General features: G+C 42.0%; 1 protein-coding gene across 8 annotated transcripts in view; it reads right to left on the reverse strand.

The window, feature by feature from the left end:
* Window positions 1–16891, reverse strand: part of atp8a1 (ATPase phospholipid transporting 8A1) — a 108401-nt gene that overhangs the window by 40178 nt on the left and 51332 nt on the right. For 6 of the 8 annotated variants that reach the window (XM_026146616.1, XM_026146599.1, XM_026146608.1 and 3 more), the window contains 9 exons: window positions 16718–16762; window positions 13350–13422; window positions 9702–9807; window positions 7766–7848; window positions 6979–7028; window positions 6658–6727; window positions 5773–5857; window positions 3351–3490; window positions 1438–1576 (listed from right to left, as the gene is read on the reverse strand). In XM_026146616.1, coding sequence (XP_026002401.1) covers window positions 1438–1576; window positions 3351–3490; window positions 5773–5857; window positions 6658–6727; window positions 6979–7028; window positions 7766–7848; window positions 9702–9807; window positions 13350–13422; window positions 16718–16762 — 791 coding nt within the window. The remainder of the gene's footprint in view (window positions 1–1437; window positions 1577–3350; window positions 3491–5772; window positions 5858–6657; window positions 6728–6978; window positions 7029–7765; window positions 7849–9701; window positions 9808–13349; window positions 13423–16717; window positions 16763–16891) is intronic. The other 2 variants (XM_026146626.1, XM_026146644.1) reach the window with 1 other exon arrangement.

Below are 16891 nucleotides of genomic sequence, written 5' to 3' on the forward strand. Positions count from 1 at the left end.
GTTTTGGTCCCTCTCTGCTTAAGGACACAATGCACCCTCCAGCCACACTTAACTGAATGTTAGCAAAGCGAACACTGTTTCCCTAACTGATCGGCTGGCTCTTTCCTTTTAGTAAATTCTGGCTCTTACCTGCCTTGAGAGTTACGTGCACACAGACTCCTCTCAGCTAGCAGCTCATAGCAGCGAGAGCGTGTTAAGAGCAAACATTGCTCTTTTGTCAGACAGCCTAAAAGCATCAGAGTCGTTTCTTTATCGTATGTCATTATACTTCAGGTTTAGGGACACACTAGATTTAGGACAATCACTTCAGAGCTTCAAATCAGCACACCTGTATGCTTTACAAATAAGAATATTATTGCATTAACAAAGATTTCATTTAATGAGCATGCCAGTATTATGTGCCAAAAGTGGCACTTGGGTGGTTTCGGCCACCTCCAAATGTTAAATAATGTCCTGGCCTGAATTCAGGTGTCTGATTTGGCTAAAGGTGCACCATAAACTCTGCCAACTGGTATCATCTTTCAGTGAGGAAAGTAGTAAAAAAATAAAGTAAATATTAAGCAGAATTTTTACAGAGCAACCCAGTCAAAAGGCGAACCTGTAAAAATACTTCCAGTGAGCATGGGCTTCTGCTGCCTCACATCTGGGCACAGTGGGTACAAAGGGCTGATTCAGTGAGCAGCAGGAGCAGCAGGAGCAGCCACAAACGGAGGTACTTTTGATATCTGTTTTTTCTGACCTCCGTGTTACCTGGCTGACTGTATTCAAGGTCGATCCATTTGTTTGATTTGCCCACGTCTAGCGCAGAACGAAGAAGAATACAAACCCAAACGGACAACCAGCGTTAGGCATTCACCTTTCTGATAATATCTGCCTCTGGGGCACCTAGATACGTGAGACGTGCCTGCTTGTGTACATATGCGTGTTATTTATTTCATGTCAGTGCAGGGTGCTCATACATCATCTGGCATTCTGCGACGCATGCTTTCACTAGATATGTGTGACAGAGAAACATTCAGCTTGTCAGCTGTTTGTCTTTCTGGGTGAAGGATGACTGGAGTACCTGTAAGAGGCTGGCATGCACTTTAGCACAGAAAAAACATCAGGCTTGCCAGGGACTTTCCTTTTGGTATGAGACCTCGTACACAAATAAGGTTAAAGTGGATCGTGAAGCACAAACAAGAAGGAAAATAGCTATTGTTGCTTTTGCATAACAGGGGAACTCAATCTTAGCAATGTCAGCTGCATCAGTCTGCTTTTTGGCAGTTTGGCAGCCTTGAAGTAGGCTTCCTTTGGTGTGACTGATATCTGACCTTTATGTTGTGCTCCATTTCTGGTAAAAATACTAATAATTGTACCAATAAAACCACACGACACAGCAGAATTCACATAGAAATAAAGCTCGGAAAGCATCCGGTCATAAATGCTGCTGCTTACCAATATTGATGGCTGTTTCCTGTTTGTCCCCAGTCAGGATCCAGATCTTTATGTCGGCCTTCATTAGAGTCTCGATGGTCTCCGGCACTTTATCCTGGAGCTTATCCTCTATCGCGGTGGCGCCCAGGAGCTGCAGGTTCTGCACCAAAGAAAGTCAGTAAACAAGTCAGTTAGTGAGGATCATAACACAGGAAGGCCTTTAAATCGTCATGTGTCAGGCAAACATCTGAGCCGGGATAGTGTCACTCACTCAGTCGAGTTTTTCCCCTCATCAGCCGCTCTTGTTTATCACCAAGTAAAAACCGCGGCGGTGGACTTAAGGGGTTTTGGATCCGTTACTGTGCCCCTGCATCTGTGTTTGCATCTATAGACACGCTCTCTGCCACACAAGCACACCCACAAAATGCAGCTGCTGTTTTTTCCCCAGGAAACTCTGTGTTGCTCTGTGGCTGGCTGTGGGCTTGTATGGGCACATCACAGGGCCAAAGGTTTGACAAGAGCCAGGGGTAGAGGGGAGACAGGAGCCAGCAGCAGAGGAAAGGCTCTGGAAGCTCTTTAAGTTGTGACCTGAGCCTTACTGCCTGGACGTCTGTAGGTCTGTCCACGCTAATCACTGGGAACCACACAGCCCGGAAAACTATGCCTGGGAAAGACCATGACTGGATGTGCCAAACTTTCTTTTGCCTTTTCATCGTAAGCCTTTCATTTCTTTCTATGGCTGCTGTTAAAAGCACTCTTTGTAAATTATGATACAAGTACCAGTTGAATCAGGGAGAAACGGGATCATAGTCAGTATGTTGCTGGTAGAGTCTGTCCAGTATATGTAGCTTAAGTTTCCACTGGGACAAAGACTCGTATGAATTCACCACTACTGCTTCTAATATGTTAAAAAGGGGAAATAAAGTTTCCACAGTGGAGCTAGAGCAGCTTACTTTGCACTGACAAACAGTAAACAATAAATACACTTGTACTTAGATTAGTCAGGGATCATAAAAAGTATCCCCTGCAATAGACCAGTGAGAAATAAATGGGGAAAAATAATGAAGAATTAGATATTAAACAGCTAAAACAGCGTATCAATACAAAACAATTGTTTTTTAAAAGAACAATCAGGATCAAATAGGAAGATTTTCCCACATAATATGTAATCAGCATTTTAGTTAAGAAATGATGAGAAGGAGAAACTTCGGACACACTGCAGGAATGCCTCCATCCTTAACATTTCACTATAACTCCACTGTGCCCCCCTGTGGCATTACTGTGTGCATTTTTAAGTGTGGGTGGCCCTAACCCTGGCCCAATCACAATCACCCTTTGGTCATCTAGTCCTCCAAAGGCTACCTCTTCATCCCAAAAGAAACAGGAGACCTTACCTCCCCTAACTGCAGAAACAGAGGGGTGGGACCGAGGGAAGGGAATTGGGGTTGGGCCGCAGTGCCACGCTCTGCTCATTTGGCAACGCGCATTAAATTTTTCTCTCTGAAAGCTTTTATGTTTATTTCATGATTGATTGCCCCCATTTGTTTTGGGCAGCCAGGAGCAGCCATGACGAACCTGCCAAGTGGCTGATTTACTCTGTGGCTTCCTGTGTTTGACTAACGCTTCCACACAGACCCACCTCACAGAAAACCAACTCTACCTGCTGGTGAAACGTATAAAAACACACACGAGTTTGAACTTTTGCAGGTTTCCAGACGTTATTTCATTTTCCCCACTAGTTACACTTCAGCTCAAGGCCAGTCTGACTTTTCACAAGTTTTGTTCCTATAAAATCCTCCGCATTAAGAAATTGCCGCATTTAACCAGATGAAAAGCTTTGTGCTGCTTGTCAGTCAAACTGGATTCTGCAATAAAAAATAGCCCTTTCAGAAAAACCGACACAGTGCACACAAACAGGATGTCGCTTAACAAACCTTCTCTATCAGTTCGTAGCTCTCCTCCAGTTTTAAGGCTCTGTTCTGCAGGGAGGTGCAGGCTCTGTGGTGGATCTCCAACCACTGCTGATAGGACGATTCACTGATGTCTGCCACCGCAAAGCACAGAGTGCGCAGGCCTACAAGATTAAAAGCAGCATCGCAACATTTGGGTCAAATGTCACAGTTCTGACTGTTTAACATTACAAAACAAAGCTTGTGCTCTGCAATCACTGTTAAACGTGTTACACAGATAGACCCAGTCCAATGAAAACACTGCTACTTAAGTCAGCTATATTTCTGACCATATTAATCAATACAATACGCAGCATGAACGGTAACTCCAGCAAAATAACCATCGGATTTAGATTTGAATCTTGCATCCGAAGCAGGTTATTCAGACACCATTACTGTATTACTTTACCTATTCAGAGTACAAATTTGCTTAAAGTCCATTCTTCATATTTTGGGGGGTAAATAAAAGGTACTAAAGGGTTACTGACATACGCTAAATAGGAGCTGAGAAAAGCAGCAGCTGTCTTTGTTGAACAAAGCGCTTCAGCTTAGTACGGTCAATTTTCGAATCAACTGATAACGTCATGGTAACTTCCCCAGTTACAAACTTTGATTAACAGTTATTTTTATGTATTACATTTAATAAAATTATGTTTAAAAATGTCATTAAAGTCAATTAAATTCAAAATTCAGATCAGCTATCTTAGCATACGAAAAAATAAGAGCATTTCCAACAAAACGTTTCAGTTTTTATTTTCTGAAATGTTCTGTTATTGAAATGTTTATCTATTACTTATTTACTGTAGTATGAATGGCCATGTCAGGAGGAGAAGCTATATAACTTTTGATAATACAGTCCAATTCCGGCTCGCCGGCTATACGTCTGACACCCCTGCCTTAAAAATTGGAAATGAAGGCGAACAGACCCTTTTGGTCCATGAAGATGTTTTACCTCTAATTTAAGAAGCTTCTTCAGCTCTATAAACTGATGGCGAGACCCCACTGGTGGGATTGCCCCCTGGAGTCACTGACCCACCTTGTAATCACGTGAGACATAAAGGATCATGTAAGCAAAAGTCTGAATCAAGGCATTGTGCAAAAGGGCCCTTTTCATCATGTGATTTATTAAGGTCACAAAGGTTCACTTGGGTTGACAAGACCCAAATACCAAATATGAAGCGCAATTCAGTGAGGAACACAATCTAGGAGAATCATCTCGACAGGACACTCAGCTGTACGTATGCATCCTAAAGGAGAAAGGTCACTCTTTCAGGCTGTTTGGGAGAAGCGCAAAGGAGGTCATCGACACCAAATATGAACGACTATCATTGAACAAAGGTGGTGGCAACTGGCACCAGCTCCCTTTATCACTTCATGAAATCCCTGTTCACACCTTGAACCATGTGACCTGAACAAATCACATGATAGGGGGCGGGGTCTCAGGACCTTGGCCTCTGACAGGAGGGTAATGACCCACACCTAAATTCACAGCTCGGCTCATGTGACTCTTAACAACTCACATTACAGGGTGGTTCAGTGACTCCCACGACCACTTTCGAGCACATAACACCACCAGGTCTGTAAAATGACTCTCCAGCAATTTACAGAACTGAAGAAGCCTCTAGAATGGGAGGTGAAAATCTCTGTGAACCACAAAGGAGTCCAGTTGCCTTCATTTCCAGCACTTAAGAGTACCTTGACCTGGTTGACTGAGAACCTACACAGATGCATGAATAAAGTACTCTGTAAAAACCTTTAATGTACAGGAAAGAACAGATGCTTGGGAGAGTTGTGACTCGATACGTTCCAGATATTTTTACTAGAATTTAATAAGAATAACTAATAGATGGCAGAATGACATTTCCACATTAAGACATGTTTTATGTCTAAATATTTGATTGAGGTATTGTCTCATTTGGATTAATTTGCACTTTAAATGAGACAAATGTCCAAGACACTGACTAAAGAATTCTAGTCTGAAAGATGTTATGGGATCAAAATGGCAAAAGCGAGCAGCAGATAAAGTAGGTTTTCATCTGTAGTATCTCCACTTGGACTGGGAATTACTGGGCCTGAAGATCCTCACAATCTGTCCTGGATGCTAAATTTAGCACACATCAAATATTCCTAATGACATCATTTTGCTGGTGTCTCACAAGGGGGCAGTATGATCGTAGAACAAGAAGCAGAGTATGTGGTGCAGTTTCCTTCAGGTCAACAGCCTTGTGTTAAAATTACAGCAGAATATTCCCACTAGAAGGAAATTTCCATTAAATAATGCATGAGAGGAAAGGCTCTCAGGAAGAGGAAGTTTGTTTACTTCTGTCCAGAGATGACGCAGGGATGTACAGCATCCTGAAAAGACACATTATTGTTGGCAGACAGGGGGCGATGTTAGTCCACTCACCTTCAGTGGCAAACTGCTCCAGGTGCTTCAATGTGATCTCTTTGTACCTAGAGCTGTCTGCCAGGCGGTCATAGATCACTGTGTCCTGAAGGGAAACAAACACTCACTGGTTACTGACACCCAGAGAGGAAAGAAAGGAACCACCTGGACTTGTGCTGCTTTGCAAATGTGGCTGTATGCGGCCCATGTAGAAGCACTTCATGTTCCTACTCAGATAACTCTAGCTATTTGTATTAAAAAAGAGATATACATTTGGAGAAGCCTGATCTGGGAACTCAAGACTTTTGGTGCAGCCATATATCTGGACTAAGAGTAACCAGTTCCATCCACGGGTTATTGTTTATAGATGAATGGAAAAAAGCTCGTTAAAAGATGAATCATCATCGGATGAAAACAAATGCTTTCTGTCGTCTGGTGGTTCAGTACAATCCAGTTTTCTTGTGACCAAAACCTACTCAAACCCAAATAGCCAATAGAGCGCTGACTACAAACAGACACCAGAACGCTTCCGCTATCTCGTCCCTTCTCCACAGATTAGGGGTGCTGCAATAACCATGTAACATTTAAAAATAAAATATTGATGTTGTGTTATACTGTGCAATTTGTACTTCTGCTCTCACTTTTGTATTATATTCACAGCACAAAATTGTTGCAATCCAGGAAATTGTAGATCCGATTAAATCTTACTGAGGATTAAATGTAGTCTGGCCATAACGTTTATTTGTTATTTGGCAGAGATGTGTGAAATGTGGTGATCTTGCTTCATCCTGTCACCCAATGAAAAGATTTCCTGACATGAGCGCGAGGCAATAAGGAGAGAAGAGCGTTTCGGCGATGATGGTGATGACCTGTCACGCGTTGCTATGGAGAGAGACAGACACTCACAGCTCCTTTGCAGTAGAGGCGGATCTTCCCAGATGGGGTGCGCATGATGACTGACATCCTCTTCCTTGCGCTAAGCGATAAAAAAAGCCAAGAGAGAGTGAGAGGGCAGAAGGAGGTGGAACAAGGAGAGAAATAACAGCAGTGTGTTACCACAATGCTAAAGTAATGCATGGTTTGAGCTAGCACATGATTACTGAAAACAAAGAGTGGGTAACAAGATAACCATGTGACCACAGTGGGGTTAACTAGGATTAATTAGTTAATTAATGATGATGCTACTGCTGATGGTGTATATGCATAATAAAAACATAATAACTGTACCTTGTAAACTCCAGCACATGAAGCAGTTCATATCGTTCCTCTGTTCCAACCTGAATTGAAAGAGACGTGAGCGTTAACGTAATTCAGAAGGAGACACTTCAACCTCAGTCTTCTGAGACAAGTTATCTTAAGTAGCACAGCCAAGCCTGCCATCCTCCTCCAATCAGCTTTAATTGCACTTAAATGTGTTTATCAGTTGCTTGCACTGAGCCGATGGAAGGAGAATAACAAGGTAAAATTCAATTAACTTTCTTAATTGTGGACACTGCTAGGTACAAGACAGAGTGATTAAAGTAGATGCTGAGAGCTTTAGAAGGTCTAATAAAGATTAAGAAATTGGACAAACGTCTAGGAGACGAGATGTTCGACCAAAAAGGGGCGAAAAAAAGAGAGGAAATGGCTCTGGCCTTTCAGCCTCAGGCTCTTTGAGTGCAATCATCAGGTTAGCCAATTAGGAGAACAACAGGAGGAGTGACCCGAGCGTTGGAGAGGACACACTGCATCAACTCAGGATATAATCACGGCAAATGTTGTGTTTTTCCATCACTGTGATCCAAGTGGAAAACCACTTTTAGTGTATTTGTTTTAGTTCTGTTTCAAAACATCTGACAAATTTCATGAAGTACTGTGAAATAGACAAGGGGATAGTTTAGTGTTTTTTGGAAATGAACTAGCCTACAGATGGGACTTATTTAGATGCCGACCGGAGCACGATGATGCCAGTATTATAGATTAAGCAGACCTGTAAGGCTGTTTGCCTTTCTTTAACTTGTTTTGTCCAACTTACAATTTCCACAATGACGCTGTCTGGGGTTCGACCAGAGAACACGAAGCCAAGGTTTTGTGCTGCTCTCACTAAAGCGCCTTCATCTGGGGAGCAAAGAAAAATGTTACAGATAAAAACACCTTTACAAATATCCAAGGTAACATTACATTTGAGCCTGGTATTTACCACAGCAGCCATGTTTCACAGTTGCTGCATGAACCTGGTTCAGTACAGTGACTGAAACCTGTGATCCAGCTACCGTGTGCATGGGGATGCTGCAGGGCAAGAAAGAGCTCTCTACTGTTCTTTATAGTTCACTTCACCAGCAGCTCTTTGCAACCACTCTAAAAACCTCAAAGCTTCACATGAACACGACTGTTTGAAGCAATCCAAGCCCCCCAAAAAGTCATTAGCAAAATGAAGATGCAAAGCTTATTTTCGAATCAAAGTGTTCATCAGTTCTCTAATAAACATATTTAAAACGATCGGGATATGTCAACCTATTTGACAAACTGCAGCCGTATGTTTGTACATTATAAACTGACGTCAAATGCTTTTTCCTTTAACCTCCTAGGACCTGCGTCCACATATGTGGACATCACAGTTTGGGTTATTTAGACCAAAATACTCAATTTTGCTCTACAAGGGCCTGATATCCACTTACGAGGACGTTATGCTGCTACTGTTCTATCAACATTTTAAACAAATATCCTCAGATGTGGCTCTCATTTTTCTTAGAAACAAAAATAAGGTAAAAATAAAAAATCTGGTAATTCTTTGTTTTTACATTCATCGGGCCCCAATCAGCCCAAATATCAAAGAGAAATTAAAAATGCTGCCGTGGAAGAGTTCGGGTCTTAGGAGGTTAAACCTGCTGGTCTCTTCAGAAATCTGCATTATTTTCAGGACACATAACTACTGCTGTTAAGAGCAATCTCTATGCATTAATGCTAAAACCTATTCTTAGAGTCTCTGTGGTGGATTTCACCTCATCTGATGTTTGTCATGGTGGCAACTTTGATGTTTAGAAATATGTTATGTGTTTAACTTCCTGATTGACAGCTGTCTCAGTCTGTTAAGTTCACCCGTGGATGTGATAGACTGAAGAATGCATTTTGTAAACAGCTGATTTCATTTTATAATATGATTCCTGGCTCGTGTGTGCGCTGATGATTACATAAACGTCTTTATGAAATACTGGAGCCCGGAGGCTGTAGTGGTGTGTTCCATTTGCTGTGACACAAAGGTCGCTAGATGGAAAATTAAATACTACAACAAAGAGAAATATCAAGGACACACAAGACCATTTATGCAGAGCACCTGGAACCAGATCCAGACACAGCTGCACAACTAGCCATTTAAAATCTGCTCTTTTCGACATGCAGTTTTGAACCTACTTGTACAGGAGAGGTGTAGCATTACACAGAAACGTGTCACTGGGCAAAATCAAAGGAAGGAAAGGAGAAGTTTTGCAACTCTCACACTTGTCTTTGACACCGTTAAATCACAGCAACATGTGTTGCGAGAGCTAGTTCTTTTCTATTTTTAGCTGCTGTTAGGATGCATGTGTTAAGACGACAGCTAAGCTTACACTGTGCCATCAAAGGGCGCAGGCGTGCTGTCCCATTATATATCAGTGAACAATAGATTTTGGTATTAAAGAATTATTTGTATATTTGCACTGTCTTAGTGAAATCCTTTGTCCATGTCTTCAGTTGTAATGATTATCACTGTAGATTCATTCTGCAGAATCTGTAGCTTCATTTTTTTCATTGGTTTTACAGTTTGATGATTAACGACTACAAACGTTGAAAATGAAAATCTGACAACATGCTACGTCACAAACAACGTCAGAATCAAGAAGAAGTCTGGTAAATTTTGACGATCTTAAATTACTGTGTGTGAACAGACACACACTGTAATAACGTTGTGTATTCCACTTAAAAGTGGGATATACCTGGAGATGCAGCTTGGTAGATGATTTTTCCATCCATGCGTTCAGGGACTGCAGTGTGACAGATGGCCATCATGGTCATGAACTCCAGGATAACAGCAGCTGTAGGCTACAGGAAGAAGAAGGGGCACTTTGACTTTTAATGTTCTTTCATAAAACATGTAACAGAAGCAAAACAGCTACGGTATTGTAGGAAGAGACAGCAAGGACAGAGAGTGCACACCGACAGAGCATAATCAACCTGCAGCCGACGTACACAACCTGCTACAGCAGCCGCTACAAATGTGACAGACAGCTTCTATTAATACTAGTATGCACTGCAGACTCCAGTGACCTGTCTGCTGGAGCATTTATTTAAAGTTTTATAAAACCAGACCAAATAAGTTTGCTGCATCATGAGCACAATAGAGCACAAAAAACAACTTTACTCTCAGTTCTTTTGAACTGCCGTTCAGGTACATTCCTGTTTGCAAACTACAATCACAAATCTACACTTAACTGCTGGCAGAATTATATCTAAACACAAAGACTGCAACTTACACAGGAGAACTCTAATCCTGAACAGGTACCATTATTAATTGCAGCTCTGACACTTGATGAATTTCCTTCACTTCGTGTAGCGCCCAAAGATTTATGACTCCATTTGTTTCAAAGCCAGTCTAAGCTTTGTCAAACTCTGAAATACATGTGGCTTCAGTACTCAGTAGTCAAGCGTGGAGAGGCTAATGACTGTGGATAACGAGCCAAGAGGATCCCACAGAAACTGCCAGCTGCTGACAGACTCATGCCTCCTCATCCAGTAGAAATGTGCTTCATTTAATGAAAGAAGGCCTAACCTATACACTGAGGCATTGTACATTAATGAAGGGAACAGTATGACTAACTTGCCACGGGACAGACCTAGACAGGCATCTGCTGAGGCTGGAGGACCACCGGCTTGCAGTGACCGACTACAGCCAAGACAGTAATATAAGCAGCCTGCAGGGCTGCAGCAGACCTGTATAATACAGCAACAGCACACACAGCAGCCTGGCGGCAAACGTTTGTTAGCAGTGAGTTTAATACCAGCCAATGAATTATGAATATAGGTCTCACGAACCTGTAGTAACACAAAGAACATAAAAGCCTAAGAGTGAGGACATGCTTTCTTTTCAAGTGCAGAGATTTTGCACTCTCTCACCTCCTTAATGGGAAATCTGAGGGTTAATATCAGATGCAGGTTTAAATAATACTGGAGTACTGGTGTAAGATAGCTCAAAAGTGCATGTTTTCACTCCCATCTCAAACAAAAGGCTGCAGCCTCACGCAGAGTATTATTAAATTTGTTCTTTCTGTTGTGAAGAGAGGAACAAAGGATCACATGAATGAAGGGGGGAGGGGTGACAAATTAAAAGTGCCTCTTCCAACACATCGAGTCTATTACAGTCCAGGTGGCTAAGAGAGGCCTCCCTGCCTCCAAGCAGCATGATAACCTGGCCTGGGTTGACGGGTATCCTCTGAAAGACAGGACAGTATGTGTGTGAGTGCGTACACCTGTGTGTGATTGAGTGAGGACATGTTTTCTTTTAAAGAGCAGGTATTTTGGACAGCTCTCACACCCTTACTGGGATGAGGGTTAATGTCTGATGCAGGTTTAAGGCTAAAAGCAGGTCTTTGTTAATTGCTCTTTAAGGGATGGGATCTTTTCATTAAGACTGCTGTCATGGAAACCCAATGACAATAATGGGATTGTCATTGGGAGGTTACTGTGCCACACCAAGTCCAGCCAATAATCACTGTAAAACCCCAACATGCTGCATTTACACTTCCCTCCCGGCCTGCTTTAAAGATGCTAGCAGACAGACGTTTGATTGGGTAAAGTTCAGGACACCGACTCCTCCTCTCAGAAGAAAAGCACACGTCTGACAGCAAGACATCGAGGGTGGTGGCAAACTAGGCAGACAGTACAGACATCTGAACTTTGTTCTGCTGACACAATTAGATGTGACAGGAAATACTGTGCTGCCAGCTACCACCCCAAATAACTTCTGGGTAACCTGTGTCACAGCAGCAGTGATAGACACTCATCGCTTCAGACACAGCCCGTGTGGGAAAAAGTTTAAGGGGGAGGAGAAAATGAAGAAGCCATTGAAACTCTGTGGGTGAGGACCATGTCCAGGGAAGATGAAAAGCACCAGAGGGGGTGCTTATTTCTGTCAACACTCTTAATTCCCCTCTCCTTAGTAATGTTCATGCAAGAAGCACTCTGAAGGCCATAAGAAGAAGCGCTTGTACCAGGAGAATATCGACTGTTACGTCAAATGCATCGCTTCATTCAGCAGCTCCAGCAGCGATATCTAAGTGAAAGTGAAGCACTGATTGTGCATTAATTAAACCAACGTCTTGAAAGTTTGAGGTGATGTTTAAAAACCTTGATATCGCTTTGGTAATTCAGCTCACTATTACTGAGGGTTACGTGGGGTTAGTATTGTTGAAGTCCTTCTAGAAGCAAGCATGTGCTGCCACCTAGCGAGAGTCGCAAAAAACCTTATTTTGAATAGCTATACACTCACTGACCATTCTGTCAGGTAGAGGGTTGGAGCCCTTTTGCATTCAGAGCGAGGAACTGGAAACATTTCCCTAAGATTTTGGTCCATATTGGAATAGTCTCTTAAATCGCCTTTCTTCCCCATTCTGATGCTCAGTTTGTACTTCAGCAGGTTGTCTTGAGTCTACATGCCTAAAAGCAAATTTGCCATGTGATTGGCCGATATTAGATATTAAACATTTGTTAATGAGGAGCTGAACACGCATACCTAATAAAATAGCCATGAGCATATATATCAACTTTAATGTTGATGATTTGCTTCTACCAAAAACCTTCATAATTTTGAGCATGCCTACAACGTATCAGTTCAAAGGACAGTCTTCTATATGCTAGAAGTTACCTTGAAAAAAATGACTGGGGAAAAAGAAAAAACATACATCTATGATTTATTACCGTCCAGATTATTCGGGCTAAATCGTTACCAAAATGCATGCAAACCCTGGTTTCCAAGCAGCAGTCAGTTATGAACCATAATTACAAACTGGCGAGAGGCTATCAATGTGAGACTGAAGCAGATCTTAGACAAACTCAATGTGTGGAGAGATTCTGCTGTCATAACAAAGCAAACATCACAGTGGGATTACTACTTTCCCTGGGCGGTACTACTGCACCTAATTGGATGTGACATTTTGCCTCCTCCACACCACTCTGCAGCTCAGTGACTCAAACAGCCAATCAATCACCGTTTTCACCCACTGCATGACTACAGGTGGTCATTAGAGCTCCCTTTAAAATCCTGCAAAGGATGGCAAGATAGTAGTGCACCTCACTGCTTTGTCAGAATTGGCTAATCTTGATGCAAAGAAACAGTAATCCACCCCTCAGCATGATTTTAGTCAAACTGATATTAAAAACAATTAAATCCATCAGTTGCCAAATTTGTCTCGTGAGATAATAACATGAGGCATGCGTCACCATTTTAAAGGCACAAAATAAAGCTAAAAAGAGGCTACTTAAAATGCAAAAGACGATATTATGCAAGCACACACAATTAGATCCAAAATCCGTCTTAATTCTGTCCTAAACGGCAGCAGCGGGTGACGGGGAACCTTGACATTACTTACGTGATTACTCTGGAGGTTTTCCAGTAAGCTCGGGTCATTAAATCCTGCCTCGTCTGATGAGTGTGTGCTGTGCCTGGAAAAAGGAGACACTGAAGTCAAAACAACAGAACACGCTGGCATCCTTGAGAGCAACACTGTACAGCACTAAAGTACAGCATGCTGTCCTCAGAGCAGGCACGACTAGCAAAACAACAAAAAACAAAACAAGGATTCTGCTTAGTGATCAAAAGATATTCTGTCAAAACTTAAGATAAAAAGGAGGCAGACTGAACAGTGCTTGTGTACCACTCTTATGTGCTAGAGCCTTGGTGAGACTGCATACAATCCACGGTTTTCATTAACATTTAGAAGAAATGCTCTGAGCTGCCAACCACTGTGCAGCCTCTCAGAGTTCCTGAACGTTACATCGAGCACTAACAGTGTTGTTGCAAAAACCTAAAAACTGGACTAACTAATAATAACTAATTACTGTATCATCATTTAGTCTAGTTTTAACTGAGTAAAAAGTATACATATTAAATGTCCCCACAGGGTCCTGGGACATTTTCAATATAACACAAAATATTCAGCATGATAGATATTTAAAAAATAAAAATCACACCCATCAAAATACACTCACTGGCAACTTTAAGAGCCACCTTCAAAATCTAAGTCCAGTAAATTGAGTGACGTGTGTCTGGACAATACATGCACAAAGTGGACCTACAGCATCACATCCTTTCCACCACCACATATTTTATTCTTGGACTCTACTAAAGTAGCTTTGCATGATTGTGGCTTGGAGTTCCTCTCCATTAAGTACACCCTTTTACTTCTTAAAGTCTTCTTACGGGCTGCCCCTTGCAAACAGAAGGTTGTGGAAGTTCTGCGCTCACAGCTAAAGCTGTGGGACATGATGTAATATCCATAGCAGGGACATCACAGAGGTGAGAGGAACAAAGAACCCTTAATCTGAGTGTTTAGAGCAGTCTGAAGCTTAAGGCGTAGGAGTTTAGAGGTATACCTAATAATTTGGCCAATAAGTGAAATTATAATTTTTTTTTTTAACCAACTCATCTTTTCAGCTCTAGAAAAACAAATTTACGCGTATACTGGCAGCACACAACAGATCTCACAGCCAGTGCTTTGTGCCAACAATATAGACATTTGCTGAATAAAATATTAAACACAGTGCAGCCAGAATGCAAATGCTGGTCTCCCGGGCTTCAGCCATGGGATGTACAGTGGCACTATTTGGGATGTTGTCCATGCTGGCAGACACAGATCGTGCTTTGACAAAGCAGTGCCCTGAAATATCATTTCCCAAGGAATCCACGCGCATACATTTATTCATTATTCTGTTTGTAAATCTGATCCTCTTTCGTCATTTGCATAAATAAGAAATGCTGTCCCCCTTTTATTTTAATTTAATTTAGAAATTAAACAGCACATGAGGAGCTGCTTACAGTGATAGCAGACAGGCTGAATTTCTGGCAGCTAAAAAAGACCGCATTACTCAAACACTAATCAGGCTCTAATGAATTACTGGAAACCCAATTAGTCTCAAGCCAGAAGTGCTTTTTTTTTTTTTATTTCTGGCAAGATAGAAAATAATCAACAAGTCAAGCAAAACTTCAAAAAATCATTTCTGATAAATGAGAGGAAAGGATGTATTTTTATCCCTGTAACAGTGGCTTAGGGCAGTGATTATGTAGCCACCAGCCACTCGCTGGCTCTCCAGCAGGGATCAATTTATGATTCTGTGATAAATACACCTATAGATCGTGGAGACAGCAGCTTTAGCCATGGCACTGGGGTTTGATAGAAATGTTGCCGAGAATGCCATTAGCAACCATAATTCTTTTTAATCCCACAGGATATGCTGTTCAGATCCCAAAGAGCCAGCAGCCCGCCAGCTAGTAATACTCCATCCACTGCACAGAAAATAGAGCTTTGGAGGGAAGGAAATATGGGGAAAAGACAGAAATGCAATTAAACAGCCGGGCAGGAGTCGATATTGTGTTACCCCTACATAGATGCACTGGAGGCAGGGAAACGTATCACACTTGCATCTTTATTAAAATCTGTCATGGAGAAATAGGAAAACAAAGTCTGCGTTTTTAAAAACCTCCATGAATATAAACAGAGGACTGAAGCCATTTCAGCTAAAAAGGTTTAAGTTTGAACTCTTATATTACAAATACACAACCAATTACAAATGAATGTACGGGAGCTATTCAGCACCCCTTTATATCTGTAAATGACATAAAACACGCACATTCACATGAAGCCCAAATGCATTATTTTTTGTGCCATTATTATTATTTTTAAGCCTATATAGGTAAGAAAGCCGCAACCTTTCTCTATAGTATATCTCGCAATGTCGATTGTCTTGATGAAATTTGCGAGGCACAAGGCCGGGTGAGCGGGACAGTCAGCTATTGATTATCTGCCAGCACACAGAGATCCTGTCACTATGGGAACAAGGGTGCTGGCTATTCGCAGTCAATAACCAGGGACCAGTTCCAGATCAAACCTGCGGCACATCGAGCTGACCCGTTACCGTCAGGAGGATGAAATAATAAAGCTTGAGGTGCATCAGAGGCGTCGGAATCCTTGTTTCTCTAATCTAGCAGCACATAATAATAAAGAGTCTCTTTAGTGAGGGGAAACATAACAATATAATGAGACATGCTTTCACTGAAGCTGCAACATGATGTAAAGTAGCAAGACTCAATATTTTGGCATAATAGCTATTAACAAACAGGCTCCAATCCCCCATGCAAAATGGATGAGACACGCCCATGCTGTTACTGCAGAGCTCAACTCTAGAGCAGATGGATCTCAGAAGCAGAGCTGTGCGTGTGTGTGTGTGTGTGTGTGTGTGTGTGTGTGTGTGTGTGTGTGTGTGTGTGTGTGTGTGTGTGTGTGTGTGTGTGAGTGTGAGAAAGAGAGAGAATAAGTGGGTGTGTCGCTTCCAGCTGAAAAGTTTGATGTCAACTGGGGAAAAGGAGAATATGGTGCACAGCTTCAGCCTCCACACAGCACACGGTAAACGCTGGAAGGCTTTGTCTATCAACCTGCTTTTCTAAACTTGCCTGTGAGAAAGCCACAATTCTGAAATACTCATACAGTTCATTATAAATACTACGACTGCTACTATGTTTGAAGCTGCACATTTACGACAGCAGATACATATTTTGATTCGGGAGCCACAGTCACATACAGCACGTCCCATAATTACTGAACGGACAGAGAAAACAACAAAACAAACACACACTGAGGTATTGTGTTCAAAGTCACCATTTCCACAAGGCAAGGCAGCACTAATACATCACAAAAGCAGGGAGCGAATAAAAACAACCACCATTTCACACCCATCGTCTTACCAGTCGTCCTCTGCAAAACTACCCTCCTCAGCCTCAGGGACGTGACTGTTGGAGCGAAAGTGAGAACAAAAAGCATCTTGTTGACAAAGCATTACGTGAACATGCTGTTGGTAAGTGCAGGCGCAAGGATTTTTGTTAAAATGGGATCGTTTAGGAGGAGTTGGAGCGTGGCAG

The sequence above is a fragment of the Astatotilapia calliptera genome, chromosome 2 (assembly GCF_900246225.1).
Source record: "Astatotilapia calliptera chromosome 2, fAstCal1.2, whole genome shotgun sequence".
In the NCBI taxonomy this organism is placed as follows: domain Eukaryota; kingdom Metazoa; phylum Chordata; class Actinopteri; order Cichliformes; family Cichlidae; genus Astatotilapia; species Astatotilapia calliptera.